The sequence below is a fragment of the Carassius auratus genome, unplaced genomic scaffold (genome assembly GCF_003368295.1).
Source record: "Carassius auratus strain Wakin unplaced genomic scaffold, ASM336829v1 scaf_tig00009927, whole genome shotgun sequence".
NCBI lineage: Eukaryota > Metazoa > Chordata > Actinopteri > Cypriniformes > Cyprinidae > Carassius > Carassius auratus.
The window spans coordinates 12,298-36,359 of record NW_020524087.1 but is presented as its reverse complement, the minus strand read 5'-3'; the positions used below and the strand labels follow the sequence as shown (position 1 = coordinate 36,359).

Genomic DNA, 24,062 nt, shown 5'->3' with positions numbered 1-24,062 from the left:
GTGTTTATCATGTTTTTTTTTTTTTTCATTTCATTTTCATTTGAAAATTACTTACAGAATTTTTTTTCATTGTACCCTTTTTTTTTACTGTGGTGTTGTGAAATTATGGTTTGAGACGAATTAGATTTTGCATGCAGTTCAGCATATTTCAATATCTGAATGGTTTTGTCAAGTCTGTAAATATAATTTGACAATATAACTGTCTGTGAAAATATACAACTATCATCAAACCTGGTGAACATACGCTCAAACAACAAGAATTCTGAGATTATGTGACATTATACGATGAACTTTATTTTAAATAAGTATTTACTTCAAGTAATTACTGTAACATTTATGATTAGGAACCATGCACACTGTTAAAAGCCTGTTGTTGATTCACTGTAAAAGTGATTTCATGCTTTCAAAAGAGAAATAAATATGATCATTACATGTTTGATCACTCACATTATACAGTAATGTACCGTTCTTTGTATTAGATTTGTCTGTTTTTCATGTGTTTTCTCATTCCAGAATGAGTCTGTGCATTAACTGATGAGGATTTTGCAGTGACTCTGTCTGCAGGGTAAATTGTTATGACAGTTAGTAGTGACAAGTTACTTTTTGAGTGAATCTTTGAGACATTCATCAAACTGATTCATTCAAAAACCCTCCTGAATTATTCAGGATTCAGGAAGTAATTGTTTCACAAAGAAGCGGTGGTTTATTTTGCCTTGACTTCCTTAGGAGTTGTTTTAGTTGACAGAGCGATTAACAGGCAACACTGTGTCTAAAAGTCAAATTACTCAATATGAACTTAATATTAATCAAACTGTTCTGGTGTGAATATAACCACGGCTGTAAAAACACGCATCTTCAAACCTACAACCAAATCTCAGCTGTACTTTACTGATAACAACATCCTCCTGCTCACGTGATACTGTTTAGTTAGTAATTATGTGATGCATTTGTCATCTTGAATGTTGTTCAGTAACCTGTTTAGGTCATGAGAACTGAGATTGAGAATGGATCACAGCATTTCACAGTTTGCATGCATAAATCAAACATAGCTCTGCTAACACAGAATCAGTGTAGTATTGGAAACACATGAAATTGAATATTGTAAATTTTTATTAACAACCTAGCAAAGGTAGAATGTGCATTAAAATGGAATATTTCTATGTGATGGAATGCGGTTGATCAGTCAATATTCATCACCATATGTGAATGAGGAAGTAGTTTTTGTATTGCTTTGACACTGAACTCATTCACTGTGACTCTTTAGCGCAGTAATACACAGCAGTGTCTTCAGTCTTGAGGCTGTTCATCTGTAGATACAGTTGACTGCTGGAATCATCTCTGGACACTGTGAACCTGCCCTGAACTGACTGGGAATAGGAGATTGGAGTACTGTACGTGCTGATATATGCAATCCACTCCAGTCCTTTTCCAGGGCTCTGTCTGATCCAGCTCAGTCTGAGACTGCTGAAAGTAAATCCAGTTATTGTACATGTAAGTTTGTGAGACTCTCCTGGTTTTTTAACCACTGCTTCAGACTGAGTGAATGTCTGACATTCAAAACCTGTGGAAAAAGAAACAATATTAAATGTAATGAAGTATATTGTTACATTTTTGCACTGTTGTTGTTTGTGGTGACTTACGTGGTAAAACGTTCAGAAGTACAAATAAAATACACTTTTTAAACATGGTGTATGTAAAGTTTAAACCAGAAAGATAGCCTTAGTTTCCAGAGTTCAGATGTCTGTTCAGATCACAAAGATGAACTGTCACATTTAAAGAAGTAAGCTGATTTGCATATTCAATTCACAGAACTGATTATTTAAAATGCTGACCAGATTGAGATTTGTTTGTTGTTAATGTTTGATCTATATAAACAGACAGCATTATTTTGCTATTATTAGTGATAAATTCCATCTTTGTGTTGCATTACTTTTAATTGTATCTTGTTTAATGGTTTTTAATATTAGTGCTTTTTGTTTTAATATGAAATTAAAATATCAATATTATCAAATATGAAATTGCAGAAAATTGTCTATGACTGTATAAATTCTCTTGACAGATTACTGCAGTCTATTGGTGTTTAAGCAGGCGGCTCACATCTCTTACAGACCTCCTGACTCACATCACACAGACAGAATAAACACTTCAGTTCATTGACTGACACAGATCTGACGATCAAACCCTCAATAGCCACATTTCCATTGTCGGGCCAGTGCGAGCCAGGGCTTAAAGCGGGGCGGGCGGGGCTCATAGCCTCGGGCCAGTAGCACGGAGGCCAGAATAGCGCAGGGTTTCCACAGTAGAGCCTGAAGCTCTGCTGCGCGTCACTAAAACATGTCCTTTACACGCCTCTCAGAACAACGTCATGCAACCTCAAAATTTCACCAACAAAGAGAAGTTATCAGAAAACTACGAAATAAGTCACTGGTACATGCGTGATCACAAAACGAACATGATGCGACCATTTGTTTCCATGCTTTATTATTATATATTCAAATTCAAAAGCATCGATGTTTTAACTATAGAATAAGTGATACATTGATCATATTGATTTAATTTATCAGGACTCAAAATTAATTTAATTAAAAAAATTTGAACACATAGAAGTGACAAAAATATATAATTGATTGCTTATATTAAAACATATAAGGCATTAAATTCAGAAATGTGGACTAGCTGTATAAAATCTTTAACTTTTTTAACATTTTATTTTACTTTGGTTAAAATGTATTTTATTTCAAGTAGGCCTGTCAAAATTAATATGTTAATAACAAGTTTAACGCAAACACATTTTAGAGACACTAATTTTATTTATGCGTGATTGAGCTCGCATGTTCTGTTTAGGACTACAGTATTTTATTTACATTTTTTTCTCAGAAATGGAAGTAACTGAAAATGTTATTGTGTGTTTGTAATTTTAATATTTTAGCTGTAGGTCTATGCAGCAAACCTACAGAGCTTCCAGTAGTTTATTTTACGGAGCTGTAAACACGGTATTCTCCGACTGAATGCAATCATTGACGAACATCCAATTCATATATCAAACTAGGCTATATGTTATTAAATTATACACATATAGCCTATCAGATTATTTTATTAAAAGTTTAGTGTTTGTGTTTATCATGTTTTTTTTTTTTTTCATTTCATTTTCATTTGAAAATTACTTACAGAATTTTTTTTTCATTGTACCCTTTTTTTTTACTGTGGTGTTGTGAAATTATGGTTTGAGACGAATTAGATTTTGCATGCAGTTCAGCATATTTCAATATCTGAATGGTTTTGTCAAGTCTGTAAATATAATTTGACAATATAACTGTCTGTGAAAATATACAACTATCATCAAACCTGGTGAACATACGCTCAAACAACAAGAATTCTGAGATTATGTGACATTATACGATGAACTTTATTTTAAATAAGTATTTACTTCAAGTAATTACTGTAACATTTATGATTAGGAACCATGCACACTGTTTAAAGCCGTTTGTTGATTCACTGTAAAAGTGATTTCATGCTTTCAAAAGAGAAATAAATATGATCATTACATGTTTGATCACTCACATTATACAGTAATGTACCGTTCTTTGTATTAGATTTGTCTGTTTTTCGTGTGTTTTCTCATTCCAGAATGAGTCTGTGCATTAACTGATGAGGATTTTGCAGTGACTCTGTCTGCAGGGTAAATTGTTATGACAGTTAGTAGTGACAAGTTACTTTTTGAGTGAATCTTTGAGACATTCATCAAACTGATTCATTCAAAAACCCTCCTGAATTATTCAGGATTCAGGAAGTAATTGTTTCACAAAGAAGCGGTGGTTTATTTTGCCTTGACTTCTTTAGGAGTTGTTTTAGTTGACAGAGCGATTAACAGGCAACACTGTGTCTAAAAGTCAAATTACTCAATATGAACTTAATATTAATCAAACTGTTCTGGTGTGAATATAACCACGGCTGTAAAAACACGCATCTTCAAACCTACAACCAAATCTCAGCTGTACTTTACTGATAACAACATCCTCCTGCTCACGTGATACTGTTTAGTTAGTAATTATGTGATGCATTTGTCATCTTGAATGTTGTTCAGTAACCTGTTTAGGTCATGAGAACTGAGATTGAGAATGGATCACAGCATTTCACAGTTTGCATGCATAAATCAAACATAGCTCTGCTAACACAGAATCAGTGTAGTATTGGAAACACATGAAATTGAATATTGTAAATTTTATTAACAACCTAGCAAAGGTAGAATGTGCATTAAAATGGAATATTTCTATGTGATGGAATGCGGTTGATCAGTCAATATTCATCACCATATGTGAATGAGGAAGTAGTTTTTGTATTGCTTTGACACTGAACTCATTCACTGTGACTCTTCAGCGCAGTAATACACAGCAGTGTCTTCAGTCTTGAGGCTGTTCATCTGTAGATACAGTTGACTGCTGGAATCATCTCTGGACACTGTGAACCTGCCCTGAACTGACTGAGAATAGGAGATTGGAGTACTGTACGTGCTGATATATGCAATCCACTCCAGTCCTTTTCCAGGGCTCTGTCTGATCCAGCTCAGTCTGAGACTGCTGAAAGTAAATCCAGTTATTGTACATGTAAGTTTGTGAGACTCTCCTGGTTTTTTAACCACTGCTTCAGACTGAGTGAATGTCTGACAGTCAAAACCTGTGGAAAAAGAAACAATATTAAATGTAATGAAGTATATTGTTACATTTTTGCACTGTTGTTGTTTGTGGTGACTTACGTGGTAAAACGTTCAGAAGTACAAATAAAATACACTTTTTAAACATGGTGTATGTAAAGTTTAAACCAGAAAGATAGCCTTAGTTTCCAGAGTTCAGATGTCTGTTCAGATCACAAAGATGAAATGTCACATTTAAAGAAGTAAGCTGATTTGCATATTCAATTCACAGAACTGATTATTTAAAATGCTGACCAGATTGAGATTTGTTTGTTGTTAATGTTTGATCTATATAAACAGACAGCATTATTTTGCTATTATTAGTGATAAATTCCATCTTTGTGTTGCATTACTTTTAATTGTATCTTGTTTAATGGTTTTTAATATTAGTGCTTTTTGTTTTAATATGAAATTAAAATATCAATATTATCAAATATGAAATTGCAGAAAATTGTCTATGACTGTATAAATTCTCTTGACAGATTACTGCAGTCTATTGGTGTTTAAGCAGGCGGCTCACATCTCTTACAGACCTCCTGACTCACATCACACAGACAGAATAAACACTTCAGTTCATTGACTGACACAGATCTGACGATCAAACCCTCAATAGCCACATTTCCATTGTCGGGCCAGTGCGAGCCAGGGCTTAAAGCGGGGCGGGCGGGGCTCATAGCCTCGGGCCAGTAGCACGGAGGCCAGAATAGCGCAGGGTTTCCACAGTAGAACCTGAAGCTCTGCTGCGCGTCACTAAAACATGTCCTTTACACGCCTCTCAGAACAACGTCATGCAACCTCAAAATTTCACCAACAAAGAGAAGTTATCAGAAAACTACGAAATAAGTCACTGGTACATGCGTGATCACAAAACGAACATGATGCGACCATTTGTTTCCATGCTTTATTATTATATATTCAAATTCAAAAGCATCGATGTTTTAACTATAGAATAAGTGATACATTGATCATATTGATTTAATTTATCAGGACTCAAAATTAATTTAATTAAAAAAATTTGAACACATAGAAGTGACAAAAATATATAATTGATTGCTTATATTAAAACATATAAGGCATTAAATTCAGAAATGTGGACTAGCTGTATAAAATCTTTAACTTTTTTAACATTTTATTTTACTTTGGTTAAAATGTATTTTATTTCAAGTAGGCCTGTCAAAATTAATATGTTAATAACAAGTTTAACGCAAACACATTTTAGAGACACTAATTTTATTTATGCGTGATTGAGCTCGCATGTTCTGTTTAGGACTACAGTATTTTATTTACATTTTTTTCTCAGAAATGGAAGTAACTGAAAATGTTATTGTGTGTTTGTAATTTTAATATTTTAGCTGTAGGTCTATGCAGCAAACCTACAGAGCTTCCAGTAGTTTATTTTACGGAGCTGTAAACACGGTATTCTCCGACTGAATGCAATCGTTGACGAACATCCAATTCATATATCAAACTAGGCTATATGTTATTAAATTATACACATATAGCCTATCAGATTATTTTATTAAAAGTTTAGTGTTTGTGTTTATCATGTTTTTTTTTTTTTCATTTCATTTTCATTTGAAAATTACTTACAGAATTTTTTTTCATTGTACCCTTTTTTTTTACTGTGGTGTTGTGAAATTATGGTTTGAGACGAATTAGATTTTGCATGCAGTTCAGCATATTTCAATATCTGAATGGTTTTGTCAAGTCTGTAAATATAATTTGACAATATAACTGTCTGTGAAAATATACAACTATCATCAAACCTGGTGAACATACGCTCAAACAACAAGAATTCTGAGATTATGTGACATTATACGATGAACTTTATTTTAAATAAGTATTTACTTCAAGTAATTACTGTAACATTTATGATTAGGAACCATGCACACTGTTAAAAGCCTGTTGTTGATTCACTGTAAAAGTGATTTCATGCTTTCAAAAGAGAAATAAATATGATCATTACATGTTTGATCACTCACATTATACAGTAATGTACCGTTCTTTGTATTAGATTTGTCTGTTTTTCATGTGTTTTCTCATTCCAGAATGAGTCTGTGCATTAACTGATGAGGATTTTGCAGTGACTCTGTCTGCAGGGTAAATTGTTATGACAGTTAGTAGTGACAAGTTACTTTTTGAGTGAATCTTTGAGACATTCATCAAACTGATTCATTCAAAAACCCTCCTGAATTATTCAGGATTCAGGAAGTAATTGTTTCACAAAGAAGCGGTGGTTTATTTTGCCTTGACTTCTTTAGGAGTTGTTTTAGTTGACAGAGCGATTAACAGGCAACACTGTGTCTAAAAGTCAAATTACTCAATATGAACTTAATATTAATCAAACTGTTCTGGTGTGAATATAACCACGGCTGTAAAAACACGCATCTTCAAACCTACAACCAAATCTCAGCTGTACTTTACTGATAACAACATCCTCCTGCTCACGTGATACTGTTTAGTTAGTAATTATGTGATGCATTTGTCATCTTGAATGTTGTTCAGTAACCTGTTTAGGTCATGAGAACTGAGATTGAGAATGGATCACAGCATTTCACAGTTTGCATGCATAAATCAAACATAGCTCTGCTAACACAGAATCAGTGTAGTATTGGAAACACATGAAATTGAATATTGTAAATTTTTATTAACAACCTAGCAAAGGTAGAATGTGCATTAAAATGGAATATTTCTATGTGATGGAATGCGGTTGATCAGTCAATATTCATCACCATATGTGAATGAGGAAGTAGTTTTTGTATTGCTTTGACACTGAACTCATTCACTGTGACTCTTTAGCGCAGTAATACACATCAGTGTCTTCAGTCTTGAGGCTGTTCATCTGTAGATACAGTTGACTGCTGGAATCATCTCTGGACACTGTGAACCTGCCCTGAACTGACTGAGAATAGGAGATTGGAGTACTGTACGTGCTGATATATGCAATCCACTCCAGTCCTTTTCCAGGGCTCTGTCTGATCCAGCTCAGTCTGAGACTGCTGAAAGTAAATCCAGTTATTGTACATGTAAGTTTGTGAGACTCTCCTGGTTTTTTAACCACTGCTTCAGACTGAGTGAATGTCTGACATTCAAAACCTGTGGAAAAAGAAACAATATTAAATGTAATGAAGTATATTGTTACATTTTTGCACTGTTGTTGTTTGTGGTGACTTACGTGGTAAAACGTTCAGAAGTACAAATAAAATACACCTTTTAAACATGGTGTATGTAAAGTTTAAACCAGAAAGATAGCCTTAGTTTCCAGAGTTCAGATGTCTGTTCAGATCACAAAGATGAACTGTCACATTTAAAGAAGTAAGCTGATTTGCATATTCAATTCACAGAACTGATTATTTAAAATGCTGACCAGATTGAGATTTGTTTGTTGTTAATGTTTGATCTATATAAACAGACAGCATTATTTTGCTATTATTAGTGATAAATTCCATCTTTGTGTTGCATTACTTTTAATTGTATCTTGTTTAATGGTTTTTAATATTAGTGCTTTTTGTTTTAATATGAAATTAAAATATCAATATTATCAAATATGAAATTGCAGAAAATTGTCTATGACTGTATAAATTCTCTTGACAGATTACTGCAGTCTATTGGTGTTTAAGCAGGCGGCTCACATCTCTTACAGACCTCCTGACTCACATCACACAGACAGAATAAACACTTCAGTTCATTGACTGACACAGATCTGACGATCAAACCCTCAATAGCCACATTTCCATTGTCGGGCCAGTGCGAGCCAGGGCTTAAAGCGGGGCGGGCGGGGCTCATAGCCTCGGGCCAGTAGCACGGAGGCCAGAATAGCGCAGGGTTTCCACAGTAGAGCCTGAAGCTCTGCTGCGCGTCACTAAAACATGTCCTTTACACGCCTCTCAGAACAACGTCATGCAACCTCAAAATTTCACCAACAAAGAGAAGTTATCAGAAAACTACGAAATAAGTCACTGGTACATGCGTGATCACAAAACGAACATGATGCGACCATTTGTTTCCATGCTTTATTATTATATATTCAAATTCAAAAGCATCGATGTTTTAACTATAGAATAAGTGATACATTGATCATATTGATTTAATTTATCAGGACTCAAAATTAATCACACATAAATACACTTATTTCTATTTTATTTATTTATTTTTAACGCTTATGAAAATAGCCTGCTTATTCAGTCGAGTCTGTTTCTGTTTGTAGCCACATATAGAATGAATGATAATATCTCTATTTTTATAAAAGCTTGATATGATATGAAAGCTAAACTCTCGAGAAGAGGCTTGTGGCAGATAATATAAGTTACTAAATAAATACACGATTGTGATAGAGAATAAGAAGCTGACATCTGATTTCTTCAAGCGGTCATATTTACCATGTTTACTATGGTAATGTTAATCCCCAGCATGCATAGTCTTTTGCATCGTTTATAAATATTTCTGCCTTGTATGGTGATTATAATCCACATTGGATCAAGTTATTTCAAATACTCTCTGCTGACTGAAAGTGAGTTTTGAGCTTGACTTATTTTAAAAAGTGTTTAATGCTGGTGTTATAGCTGTTATCTTTCTGAAATGATCCGCAGCGCAGACTCTCTATTTTTATAAAAGCTCCCGAACAAAAATCATTATTTTATTTTGATGATGTGCAACGTGGAGTTGAACTCTTGAAACGAGACAACAGATAAAATGCTACTTATACACAATTGTGATAGAGAATAAGAAGCTGACGTCTGATTTATCCAAGCGGTCATATTTACCATGTTTACTATGGTAACTTAATGTTTAGCGTGCGTAGTCTTTTACATCGCTCATAAATATTTCTGTCTTGTTTAGTTATTATTAAGTTATTTCAAACTCGCTGCTGACTAAGAGTGAGTTTTGAACTCAACTTATTTTAAAAAGTCTTTAATGCTGGTGTTAAAGCTGTTATCTTTCTGAAATGATCCGCGCTGATGCTCTCCAGACACGGAGAAACTCCGCCTTTGTTCATAACCCCTCCTCTAGCCCCAACTGGCCTGCTTTGGCCCAAGGTTTTCGTCGGGCCAGAAAACCCTGGCCGTTGGCCCCGAGGAAGCCCTGGCAAAGCACGATCAAGCCCCGGAAGTGACAGTGGAAACACGACTGGCCCTGGCACACACTAGCATGCCCGGTTTAAGCTCGATAGTGGAAACGCGGCTAATGCTGATCAAACAGTGCTGAAACTACTACCTCTTCTGAGACAACAGTAAAACTTTGTTCTCTTCTAATGGGATGAGAGCAAAATTATGTAAAATATAATGGATTTTACTGACTTTCTGTTGAAACATAGTTTCTGATTATAGTGCTTATTTATTTTATCTAATTGTTTTGTTTATTTTATTAGGTAATTGTTGTTTTGATGAAGATCAGTGAATGTCAGTTAAAGGAAAAAGCATGATAAATACTGTAATGTCAGTATGACTATGTTTTTGTACAGTGAGTCTGTTAGAGTATGTCACTGTGTGTCTCTGGCACAATAATACACAGCTGTGTCTTCAGCTCGCATATTCTTTCCTTGCAGTGTTATTGTGTTACTGGAAGTGTCTCTGCTGATACTGAACTTGCTCTTTAGGGAATCCTTGTAGTCTGTGCCTCCACTATTCCAGATGATTCCAATCCACTCCAGAGCTTTTCCTGCAGGCTGACGAATCCAGCCTGTATGATAGCTTGTAACTGAATATGAGACTTTACAGTTGATAGTGAGAGTGGCATCAGGACGGACAGTCAGAGACTCAGGCTGAGTGAGTTCATTTGAATCAATACCTGTATCAAATCAAATAATATCTGTTAGTAAGAGATCATGATCTTTTGTTCAACAAAATGAAGTATTACACAGAAAACAGACTAAACTTACAGGATATGACTGCCAGAAGCAGCACTAAAGATGAAGAGATCATGGTTTGTTTCTCAGCACAGTTTGACTGAACTGAAGTGATTCTTCACTCCCTCTAGTGATCAGATGAATGTGTAAACTGACTCATTCATGCCTGCTGCTTAAATATGCAACAGGAGATTTACATAATCGCACAGAGCTAATGAACTTAATGTGCATAACCCTGTCCTGAACATTATTTTCAACAAAGGCTTTTAGGTTTGAATTTAATTATGTAATTATTTACATGGATAAAGTCAATGAGCAGAAAATGTAAACAGTTTTGACTGTAAATTTAAGTTAAGTTAAAACTATGATGTAAAATGAACTGTATTATTCCATTACCTAATCATGCAATACTGCTTTTTTTCTCCTCATGTTATTATTATTATATCAGGGATCTTTTATCAACATCACTAACACTGATAGTTTTTTGAAAACCAGTTGAACAGAAGTGACAAAATTATAATTTATTGCTCTTATTAAAACATTTATGGCATTGAACTTATAAATTAAATGTTATTTTATTTACTGATGTGTGACCCTCGGGAAACACCTGTATTTCGTTATTGCTTCTAAAAAAATCAAATATTTTCTATGACAAATAATATAATAATTTCTTAATTCAAAATAAAATATTAATGAATCCATCTCTGATAATCCCGGGTTGCTATGGTCATGCAGGTCACGCATTAAACTTGTGGCCTCAAGAAAAACATGTTTTATCCCTCAACAAAAGAAGTCGTGGCCACAAGAAATGGATGTCGTTACCTCGACAAAATGATCTCGTGGGCCGTTTTTTTGTATTCCTACAGTATGTATGGGGACTTTTTATTGCTCTTTTCATTCAAGATGTTTTTGACCAGAACTGCTGGTATTTTGTATCACTGTGTGTTCTCTCTCTGGTGCAGTAATACACAGATGTGTCCTCAGTCTGCATATTCTGTCCTCGCAGAGTCACTGTGTTGCTGGAAATGTCTCTTGCAATTTGGAATCTACTTTTCAGTTTATCACTTTAATGTATTTAACTGACTCATATGCAGATAGAAATTAAAGCTGTTCTTAGATGCTGTGAATCTGAGCTGAGCTTTTGCAGAGTCTGTATAATAGTGTAAGATCCATTCCCGTCCTTTTCCAGGTTCCTGGCGGATCCAGTGCATCATCACTAAGAGTGAATCCACTACATACACAGATCAGTTTGTAGGAAGCACTGGAGACAGTTACTGTTACTCTTTAAAAATAAATAAAACACTCACTGTGTATGGCTGCCAACAACACAAAGAGCTTTAGAGAAAGCATTGTCTCTCCTTTTCAGATAAATCTCTCATTTACTAGTTTTAAATAGAAAATATGGCAGTTGAGTTTGCATTGATATATTTGCAAATGCATGGTGAAAAACATAGTGGGTGTGTTCAAAACCTAAAGGTGTTTTGTAAAAGTTTTTTTTTTTTAAAGAAGGGTATCCTCTTCTGGCATATAAATTATTCTTACAATGGGTCAGTTGAGCATTCAAGGTTATTACATGCCATTTAGTAGATGAATTTGACAAAGGAGTATTTACAAAGGCTAAAACATCACCTGACTAATTCAGTCTTCGATATTCATTTATTTATTTGCTTTGATTTTACAATACTGTGGTTATTGTGTGAAAATATGTACTACTTTATAATATGAAAAGGAACTGTTTATTGAAAAAATGTTTCGTTTAGTTTTTGTTCAGGTCCTGTGGCAGTTTTTGGCACAGTGCATCACGAGCACAATAATACACAGCTGTGTCCTCAGTGTTGAAATTCCTTCCTGTTAATATAACTGCGTTGCTGGAGGATTCAGAAGAGAAACTGATCTTATTTTTCAGAGAATCTGTGACTAGATTGCTACTGGAAGTATAGAAATATCCAATCCACTCCATGGGTTTTCCACTTGAATGTCTGATCCAGTTTGTGTAGTAGCCACCTCCTGAGGCTGAATATCCAGTGATCTTACAGGAGATGGTAAATGTTTCTCCTGGTTTTACAACCTTTACAGGAGGCTGATCCAGCTCAATGCAGAAAAGACCTACAAACAACAAATATAAATTTTCTATAATACAAACTAAACTCCACATTTGATATATATATACACATGCATACATACATACACAAATATATATATACATACACACAGAGTAGTATACTCACAGGGTGCAGTTGCTAAAACTAGCAGTGCTGATGTAAGGTACATGATGATGCTTGTATTTTCACTGTGCTGCTTTAAAACACAATACAAAGAGCTTTTATTCTGTCTGTGTCCTCCTGTTAAGGGTTGAGATTTGCATTGACGTAAACATCTGATATTTACAGAAGTTCTAAGCGGCAGTGCATTATAATTTTTGTTTTCTCGCTATAACAACTTAATTTTCTCGTTATCTCGACATAACGAACTCGTTTACTCGTTATAACTACTTGATTTTCTCGTTATCTCGACATAATGAACTCGTTTTCTCATTATAACGACTTGATTTTCTCGTTTTCTCATTATAACGACTTGATTTTCTCGTTATCTCGACAAAACGAAATCGTTTTCTCGTTTTAACAGAGGTGTCAAGTAACGAAGTACAAATACTTCGTTACTGTACTTAAGTAGAAATTTGGGGTATCTATACTTTACTTGAGTGATTATTTTTCAGCCGACTTTTTACTTCTACTCCTTACATTTTCAGGCAAGTATCTGTACTTTCTACTCCTTACATTTTAAAAATACCTTCGTTACTGCTATTTCATTTCGGCTTGTTTTCATTCCGGCTTGTCATCATTCAAAAAAAAAAAAAAAAAACCTATCCAGATAAAACGCGCCATCCGGATGGAGTGAATTTGATTGTGGTTGGATAAGTATAAACCATTCCGACACCCTATTGGTCTGTACGCGATCCATCGCACCTGCACGTGACATAAATCACATCACAGTCCAACCAGGACATAGACAGTTTTGGGTTCTTTTATCAAAAAAATATATTTCTTAAAAGTAGGGTTGGGTATGGAACCGGTATCCGATCGCCTCAGAGTCAGTCGGCTTAAATTTCACATGAAACCAGCGTCAGACCGGTCTCCTCCCGTCTTTCAGCGCGCTCTTCAATCCGCAGAGGCGCAGACCGCGAACGGGAGTAGCGCATGCGCACTTAAACAAACAGAGGACACAAGGTATGTGTTTAGATTGTTAGAATATCCATATCTGTGCAGTTCTTTGTCATAAATACAGTTTACAAAAGGTCACGAGGTAGCAGTCGGTTTCTCGTCTGTAAAGTTTTCGCTCATCAAACCACAGCCGTTTCCTCCAGCGAAAATCTAGCCCTTAACACATATGAACGAACACATACTTTAATTAAACTTATTTAAATATACTTAATTTAATCATACGTACTTTATACATACACTACTGTGCAAAAGTCTTAGACACGTTAGTATTTTCACTTAAAAGAATGGTGTTCGGACAGTTATTTATATATTTTGCTGTAGTGTGTCAGTATAAAATATCAGTTTACATTTCCAAACATTCATTTTGCCGTTGTCAGACTGCTTGTGCATTCAAAATCGCACTAGGTTATTATTAAAATTAATGGCAAACTGATATTTCCTACTGACACACTACAGATATAAATAACTGGCTTAAAACCCTTTTTGGGGAGAAAATACTATTTTTTCCATAATACTTTTGCACAGTACTGTATTTTAAAAACGACATTGTTGCTACTTTATAAAGAATGACCATACAGTAATTCACAGAACTGATAAAAGACAGTGACAGACAGCACTCATCTTAACTAAATATCAGAGTGAGTGGCAGAGATACAGTAGAAACATTATGTGTGGTTTTGTATTAAATAATGACCCAGACTGTGAAATACATTTATTAGCCTTAGATTAAGGGAAGCACAACTTGCACAACAAGCTATGGATTTATTTTTAATATTTGTAATGTTCTTTAAAGTTATCCATAGTTTTTTTGTGGTTCTTTTTTTAAAGTATCGGTTCAGGCACCGTTTAGGAGCCGGTACCGTTTTAAAAGTATTGAAAAGGCACTGGACCCTAATTAAAAGTTATTATTTCTCACTGGCTCATTTACCAAATGAGTGCTTTTTCTTCGTCCTCCACAAATTAAGCTACTGTACGTAGTTCGGTAGCGAGACGTTTTAATAAATTAGCGTTTTCGATTGACGATGCGATTGACAATGTTGTGATAAGTAGGCTATACCAACTTTGTAACTCGTTACCCCCCGAACACTGGACATAGCAGACGTATGTACCAAATACAAGAAGCTATCAATCAAGAAAGTATCAGGATTATGATTTCTTTTTCAGTTTTAGTTTTTGATTAATCACTTGGATTAATCATTCATTTTGACAGCACTATAATGTTTACTGTAAATAGACAACCATACAAGTGTAATTGTTACTAAGCCTGCACCAATGTTCTTGTCCATTGCCCTCGCAGATTCCTGCAGCTAATCTTGGATGTACATAAACATTCCATTAAAAGTTATTGATGACAAGCCTCTGAAGTTTGACTTTTTGCACCATAACAATACTTAATGGCATTCATCATATCTCTAGTCCTTTAATGTATTTGCATTGTACTAAAGTGCGTTCATTTTAAATGGGCATATATGCGGCTGAGGAAGACCTGAAGGTCAAAACGTTGCTTAATTAAATTCCTCTGGAGCAGTAGTTTTCAGTGTTCAGACTTCACTTCTTTATTTGTCTATATCATTTAGTTGTCTTGCACCTGTGTCCTAATTGGATGTTTGGGATGTGCACACCATTTTTGTATTTTCATATATGCGGCTGAAACAGGAATCCTAGTGCATCCCAAATTTTTCAACATTAACATTTTAATATAACATTATAGTCATTATGGCCTATGGCCTTTAGAAAAATGTTTTTTGAGGCGGTGGGGTAGTGCACAATAGGCCCCTGTGGTGCGGCCTAAGCTTTTGTTCTTAATGGCATTTGTTCCCTTACATTACTTTTACTTTTATACTTTAAGTAGTTTTTTAAACCAGTACTTTTACACTTTTACTTGAGTAAAAAGCTTGAGTTGATACTTCAACTTCTACAAAAGTCTTTTTAAACCCTAGTATCTATACTTCTACTTGAGTAATGAATGCCAGTACTTTTGACACCACTGCGTTTTAACGACTTGATTTTCTCGTTACCTCGACATAAAGAACTCGTTTTCTCGTTATAACGACTTGACAGTTTTTACTGTTGCTATAGTAACGAATTCAACTTTGATAGGCATCTGATGGACAACCATGCCGGCGCTCTTACTGTAGCCTATTTCAGCCAATTTTGCTTCGCCTATATATAGGTAATAACGTCTATACATAAATAAAGGCGGATCAATCACTGTTGATTTTTTCCAGAGACAGTACACTAAACGTTTTGTTTTTGTAATTAACATGTTTAAATGGCAACACCGCGAACACTTCAGAAGGATGTAAAACTATTCTAAGATCTTTTAGAGCTGCTTTGATTAACCTCACTTTTAATTCTACCTTTATTTGTAATAAAATTATATATAATTTGTCATTTTTAGTAGTTATTATATGCTGTGACAGATATATCGTGCGTTACAAGTTTCTGTTTGAAAAGAGCGTTCATGTATACGTGAAGTGTGCGTGTGTGTGTGTGTGCAGAAAAAAAGATTACAACACTATAGAACAAAACTGAATTAAATTAGCCTATGCACTTTACATATACATCACATTTCTCACCAATATGGTTAACCATAAAATTTAATAATAAGGAAAAGAAGCACATCACAAATAGCCTACTTTAGATGAAAAGAACATCTCCGCTTATCATGTGCCTGAATGAAGCACAAATAAAGATATAAGTGCAAACAGAATACAGTGACGTCAACCTTGGTTTTGATGAGCAGTTATTTTATGACACAGAACGCGTTGGTGAAACTCATGCATCTAGCAAGAACTTAATACACTAAATAATCATATTGATTCAATTAACATTTATGAATTAATTAAATGTCAGAACAAGAATGCACAAGTTATAGCGATCACGAGGAAGGTCCGTGTGGATAGTGTACAACACCCCATAAGTTATATTCAGGTCTATAGTGCCACCTGCTGGCGCAGTTTTGTAACTTCTTAGAGAAAATTAAGTCGTTATAACGAGAAAACAAGAAGGAAAAAATTATAATGCAATGGCCACTTAGAACTTTCGTAGGGATATTAGTTCTTATAGTAATTGTTAATGATAATGCAAAATTATTTATCTGATTATACTTGATTAATAAAAGAAAGTCTTGAAAAATATGTACTGTAGGCTACTCACAAATCTCGCTGCCCTCACACAGATAAGACAGGGTTCATAAGTGGAATTGTATAGTACACTGCAATGAGTGTGTTGCCTTAAAGAACTATTTATGCCTTGATCTTACCATAAAAATAACTTTTGTTGGTATAGTCATATTCATTCAGTCATAATAAATAATATTTTTAGTTGAATAGAACAAGTTGATGTAGTTCAATGTGTTTTTGCACACAACTGTAGCTATTTTTTTAGTCACTGTGTGTATCCTGCACAGTAATACACAGCTGACTCTGAGGTCTCTCAATTCTTCCCCGTGTGTTCTGGGTGAAACTGATCTTGTTTTTTTTTTTTTTTGAGTGTTTAATGTAAGTGCCACCATCAATAAAAAATATATCCAAGCCATTCCAGTGCTTTTCCAGTGGGTTGACGGATCCAATTAATGCAATGACCTAATACTGAAATCCTGCAGGAGATGGAGAATGATTCTTGAGGTTTTACAACCATAGATGAAGATTGAGTGAGCTCAACACAGAAAACACCACCTGAAAATAACAATGAGAGAGTGTGTTGTTATTATTAATTGTGTCACAAAACTTCTGCTAACAGTTATAAAGCTTATTTCATTGTTTTAGTTTAGAGTTTAAATAAAAAAGGAGTGAAGCTCACATGATGCAGCTGCTGCCAGCAGAAGTAGAACTGAAGAGAAGATCATGGTCTGAAGTTCACACAGCTTTATTTGTCCTATTGATCCACAAAGCAGATACTCCTCTTTTGTACAAAGAGCAAGTGGAGAACTGGCATACAGTTCTACATTAAAAAAAAAAAAATGTTAACTGAAATGAGTTGTGCACTTATTGTCACTCCCTTATAAGCCCGTATAGTGTTGATACTGTTACTCACTGGATGCTGTAGATAAAAACATTAGCAATAATCTAAAGTACATGATTCTGTCTCTCAGGTGGGACCTGTGACTCTATCTAGACCGCAGGACTTAAAGAGCTCGTTACTGTGTCCGCATGCACCTGTTTACATAAGGAAGGAGATTTGCATCATAAGCATCATTTTTTTTTTTTTTTTTTTTTACAAACGAATAAACATGAGAATATAATTTGTGATGAAGTTACTCTAAGGCTTACTTATTTGACATAAGCCGAGCATAGTGACCCATACTCAGAATTTGTGCTCTGCATTTAACCCTTCCAAAGTGCACACGCACACAGAGCAGTAATTTATGCTGCAGCACCCAGCGAGCAGTTGGGGGCTCAGTGCCTTGATCAAGGGCACCTCAGTCGTGGTATTGCCGGCCCAAGACTCAATCCCACATCCTTAGGGTTAGGAGTCAAACTCTCTAACCACTAGGCCACATCTTCCCCTCTTTCATGTTTCTTCAGAATTTCTTGTTTCATCAGAATTTCAAAATCAGACTGTCTTTTTCTCTGTCACGAAAACAAGTAAATGTAAGCAGTCGGTGGCATTTGTTACATCAACAAAAATTGCTTGACAAGAGCGCCACCTCTTGGAAAAGGAACAGTACATCTGGAGCATCAGTGAAGTCAACAGTGAAGGTGGTTTTTGTATTGCTTTGACACTGAACTCATTCACTGTGACTCTCTAGCGCAGTAATACACAGCAGTGTCTTCAGTCTTGAGGCTGTTTCATCTGTAGATACAGTTGACTGCTGGAATCATCTCTGGACACTGTGAACCTGCCCTGAACTGACTGGGAGTAGTACTTCGAACTGGACGTGTCGATAGTTGAAACCCATTCCAGTCCTTTACCATCTGCCTGTCTCACTACAGATGGCCAGGAGCTGCTGAATGTAAATCCAGAGGCAGTACACACCAGACGAAAAGATTCACCTGGTCTTTTTACCACAGCTTCAGACTGAGTGAAGATCTGGCAATGAATAGCTGTAAAAAAAAAAAGGTTAAAGGTTTAAAAAAGGTTAAACTATGTACTTGCAAATATTATTTATATAGTAATATACAATTTTTTATATTATTATTCAGAAAATAACCAACCATTTAAAAACAGTAGTATCAGGACTGAATTAATTATTGTTGCCATTGCTAATGATGTTCTTTAACAAAAGCCACATACAATCAGTGAACAGAAATAGTTTATGAGAGATAAACATCCCAGGTTTGCATGAACTCCTCCTCCAGCCTCTTCTTTGCATATGTGTATAAAAAACAGAAATTTTAACAGAAATTAATAAGATGTGAACATCGGACATTTATGAGAACATATTTTAATGTTCAGAAATGTTACACAACTATGATTATTCAATATTGTAAAGCATTTTCAGCTGGATGAAAAGTGTGTATTGATTCATTAGTTCATGCTTACATATAATTAGCTGAGGTATGGTATGCGTATTTGGCGTGCTGTCCGGGGAAGGGCTCCGAGCTCGGGAATGGCCCGAACCTAGAGTACCCCCCCTTCCCCATCTATTTATAGAGTGAACTTGAAGTGAGGAGATGGGGTGGAGGAGGGATGCTAATAAACCGTCAATGGATAGAGGTAAGTAAGCGATATTTATACTATGGGACTGATTACTTGATTATGGTCCACCTGTGCTGATTAGGATAAGTTTCTGACGCGCTCCTCCAAAATCTTATTAGTAAATTACATTTCACTAGTTCACGCTTACATATAATTAGCTGAGGTATGGTATGCGTATTTGGCGTGCTGTATGCGTATTTGGCTCCGAGCTCGGGAATGGCCCGAACCTAGAGTACCCCCCAAAAAGGCAAATGTACAAGAGGACAGCCGCCAGTTTAAAGAATGCCCCCCCAAAAAACATAGAGTACTGGCGGGGGCTGATTTGGTTTCTGAGAAGTCATCTCATAGGCAGGCTGGAAGGGCCTACGTACTCCGGAGGGAGCGACTTGGGCATTGGGAGAGTAGGCCCTACCGGCTGCAGCTAGTGAACTACGTGGTTGTTGGCACCCGGTCGGTAAGGCTCGAGCCGATGCTCAACTGGAGCTTTTTGGCAATGAACGGTGAGCCCTACCGGCCGATGAGGAGGAGCAGCGTGGTTGTGGTGCCCGACCGGGAGGACCCGAGTTGCTTCAACCAGAATAGGTCACGGTGTCGGCGTACGGGCCCTACTGGCTGATAGCCCCTGCTATTCAGTGGGTGAAGAGCCTAACACTGACCGAGAGGGCCCATGAAGCCTCCGACAGGAGATTGAGACTCAGGATGACGGACGTCTGGGTCCTCTCGGTTTGGCAGATAAAAACATTTGGGCTGGCCGACAAGGAGGACTCTGGCGACATCCGAAGGGAGATCCCGACTCATGGCATTGGATGGATGAGACTCACGACTCAAGCATAGGCCCGTCCGGGAGAACTCTATCCAGACGTCTGAAGGGAGCACACGCATCAGACGAGTAAGCCTCGGCGGACGGGGAGAGTTGGAAAGGAAAACCCGACTGGGAGGACTCTCGCAGCATCCGATGGGGCCTCGAACTCAGAACATCGAACGGGTAAGCCTCGCCAGGCGGGGTTAAAAGATGTGAGAGTAGCTGAGGGTAGCTGAGAGTTTTTTATATTTTTTTTATTTTTTATATTTTGCAGGATTTGGCGAGAGGACGAGACTCGTAGCGTCGGACGGTTAAGCCTCGCCCACCGTCAAATGGAAAGGTAAGTTGCGTGACTGTTACCGATGTCCGAAGGGAGCACACACATCGAACGGGTAAGCCTCGCCGACCGTAGAGTGGAAACGTAAAGCAAGTCTGTCCAGGAGTCTCTCGCCAGCATCCGAAGGGAGCACACACATCGAACGGGTAAGCCTCGCCGACCATAGAAAAGGAAAAGGTAAGGTTGTCTAACCGGGAGGCTCTCGCCGGCGTCCGAAGGGAGCACACGCATCGAACGGGTAAGCCTCTCCGGATGTGGGACAGAAAAGGTAACCATAGGTGGCCGGGAGGCTCTTGCCAGTGTCCAGCGGGGACTTCCTGTTCCCCAAAAACTGGGTGAGCCTTGCAGGCCGTAGGATGGAAAAGGTAAGTTTGTGTGGTCGTTAGGCTGTCGTCAGCATTTTATGGGAGTTTGCTACTCCCGGCAAGAGACATGTTGTGTGTTTGGTACTTACGGCATCAAACAGCTTGCTTGTAGGTTTGTAACCTAAACCACGTAGTAAGGTCGTGGTTGGCTGGCCAGGAGGCTCTCGCCAGCGTCCGATGGGAGCACTCGCATCGAACGGGTGAGCCTCGCTGGCCAAGGATGGAAAAGGTCAGGTTGTCTAGCCGGGAGGATCGGACCGACGTCCGATAGGAGCTTAGCTCCAGGAATCGAACGGGTAAACCTCTCTGGCTGAAGGACGGAAAAGGTTGTCCAGCCGGGAGGCTCTTACCTTCATCCGACAGGAGCTTAGCTCCCGGATCGAACGGTTAAGCCTCGCTGGCCAAAGGACGGAAAAGGTAAGGTTGTCTAGACGGGAAGCTCTCACCTACATTCAATGGGAGCCCTGATTCAATGCATTGGATGGGTAAACCTTTCCGTACGTAAGACAGAATGGCAAAGCAGGTAGCCGGGGGCTTTCACCTACGTCCGAAGGGAGTGTGAGCTCCTGGCAACGAACGGTTAAGCCTTATTGGCCGCAGAATGGAAAAGGTGAGGTTGTCTGGTCGGGAGCTCTCGTCAGCATCCGATGGGAGCTCGAGCTCTTGGCATCGAAGAAAGAAGCCTTGCCGGCCATAGGAATGAAAAAGGTAAGGTTATCTGGCCGGGAGGCTATGGCCGGCATCCAGTGTCTTTTTATTTATTTTTTATTTATTTATTTATTTTTTATTTTTATTTTATTTTTTTATCATTTTTTTTTATTAAATTTGCGACACCAGATGAGTAGTCTCTCCAGCCATCGGAGGGAAAATTAAGATTGTTTTATCTGCGAAGCACCCGTTAGTGTTCGGCAAAAGTGTAACTTGCGGTATTGGATGGGTACATCTTGCCATCGGAGGGAAAATTTGTTTTAGCTGCAATGTACTCGTCGGTGTTCGATAGGTAAGTGTTGCTGACTGAATTTGTTTTTCTGGGGGGCTTCGCTGGTGGTCGGATGGAAAGTCCAAAATTGCTTAAGCGGGAAAGCATCTGACAGGATTTTAATACTTGTGGTCTCATACGAGTAAGCTTTGCTTATAGTTGAACGGAGAAGGCAAAGGTTGGCTCAAACGGGAGCACTCTTGCAGCGCCTGACAGGGAGTTCGATACTAAGGATGATTTGTTTGTCTACGAGGGTAGACGCTGTGAGGCTTACTTGAATAATTGTTTAGCAAATCCAATGAGCTGCTTCCGATAATGAGTCCAAAAAATCTTGGTGCAGTCATAGTATTCGAAATTAAGCGTGCAAAAATAAATTGGATTTCCTGTGCCAGTGTACCCCAAATAGGTGCCATGTATCGGCGATGTGGTCATTGTCAGCACGTGAGATTGATGGTACATATCAACGATGTAATCGTGCATGGGTGGAGTAAGTGAAAGATTCCTTATACTTGTCTGAGCTTACTATTTGGTGCACGAAAAAGAGCCTATGGAATCACCAATAATCGAAAAATATACTTTTGGACGTACTGATAACTGGCATTAAGTATAAAATACTATATTTAAATACTGCTAGTTCATGTAGTCGGCACTACTGTCATCTCGCTTGTCCTGTGAATTTTTTTTTTTTTTTTATATATATATATACGACAGTAGATTCCATTTAAAGTCCAATGATTTAATTCTAATATGGATGTAAACTAATGCCTTGAATATAAGGTATTCAAAAACCGGTAAGTGCATATATTTGGAGTGAGTGCGGTTGAAATGATGCCTTGGTTGTACGCGCTCCGGACCACATGCCTCATGATGGGACCAACGCGCCACCACTGAAACCAGAATGAGATGTGTTCTAATGTAACTGTGGCATTAAACTCCGTAAGTGAGAGCTCCTTTAAAAAATGGCACATATCGGATTACCTGTTAAAGTACGATGGAATACCTTATATCTGCAAACGATGTATGTCTATTTGTGGATGGAGACTTCTTTGCCACCTACAGGGGCGAGCGTGAAATGCAGTGCTGAGATGGGATAACGGAGCGGTTTGATAGCCGAATTATGATAGGCCGCCTAATGATTATTATAAAAAACGTTGGTTGGAGAATGGGCCTAATATCGTCTTGGCTATTGTCGATACATGATGCTATCAACGCAACCACGGATGCATGGCATGCCTTTAAGCGGAGGTGATGTGTGGGTTTTTTTTTTTTTATATATATATATATATTTAGGTATAGGAAAGGCTCCAGTGGGAGCAGACGCTGCTACGGCAGTGAGGAGGTACATGAAAGGCTCCTGCGGGAGCAGACACTGCGTGGCAGTGAGGAGGTATAAGAAAGGCTCCTGCGGGAGCAGACACTGCTGCGGCAGTGGGGAGATACGGGAAAGGCTACTGCGGGAGCAGACACTGCTGCGGCAGTGAGGAGCTATAGGAAAGGCTCCTGTGGGAGCAGACAGTGCTGCAGCAGTCGGGAGAACGGGAAAGGCTCCTGCGGGAGCAGACACTGCTGCGGCAGTGAGGAGGTACAGGAAAGGCTACTTGCTTCGCCTGCTGTAGATGTTGGCTGTGGGAAGAGAAAAAAGGGTTAGTGACATTTGATGGGGCAAGCTAAAAATGAATGGGTAGCCTACTGTGTAACCAGCTTAACATTTGGTTGCCTGATTTGACAATTCCGCAAGCCTTGTCCACCTTATTATGTTCCTGTTGGAAAAGCATCTTTCCTCTCATTTTGCCTCCGGGCTCTTAGACGGTCTCCCGAGCGGATACGTTTGGAACGCTGTTTTCACGTTGTAGTATGTACTGTGGAAACAGAGGCTTTTGGAAACGATGAAGCATGTTTAGTCTTGTAAGACGTTGTACCTAAAGACATGATTATAGCAGTAACGTTAACCCCTTACCAGTCACCCCCCATTTTTGGACAGAAGACAGAAATTACATACCCAAAATAAAGATGTTTCTGTTCATGATTCTTTCTGACTAGATCCATGATCAACATTTGTCCATGAGCTAACACTTCGACGTTTACCGTTCAGGAATGGGAATAGTTTTCCTGACATGATGGAAAATTATCACTGAAATTATGTTTTATCGAAATATTGGTGAAATATAAAAGCCAAGTCT

The 24,062-nt window shown here is 37.6% G+C and overlaps 2 gene segments (V, D, J or C); both read right to left on the bottom strand.

Annotated features, from left to right (window-relative positions):
- Positions 1-10,169: 10,169 nt before the first annotated feature.
- Positions 10,170-10,683, bottom strand: LOC113072692 (Ig heavy chain V region 5A-like). The segment is given in 2 exon segments: positions 10,170-10,477; positions 10,569-10,683. Coding segments are annotated over 2 exon segments (351 nt in total).
- Positions 10,684-12,274: 1,591 nt separating this feature from the next.
- Positions 12,275-12,820, bottom strand: LOC113072690 (Ig heavy chain V region 3-6-like). The segment is given in 2 exon segments: positions 12,275-12,641; positions 12,764-12,820. Coding segments are annotated over 2 exon segments (393 nt in total).
- Positions 12,821-24,062: the final 11,242 nt, after the last annotated feature.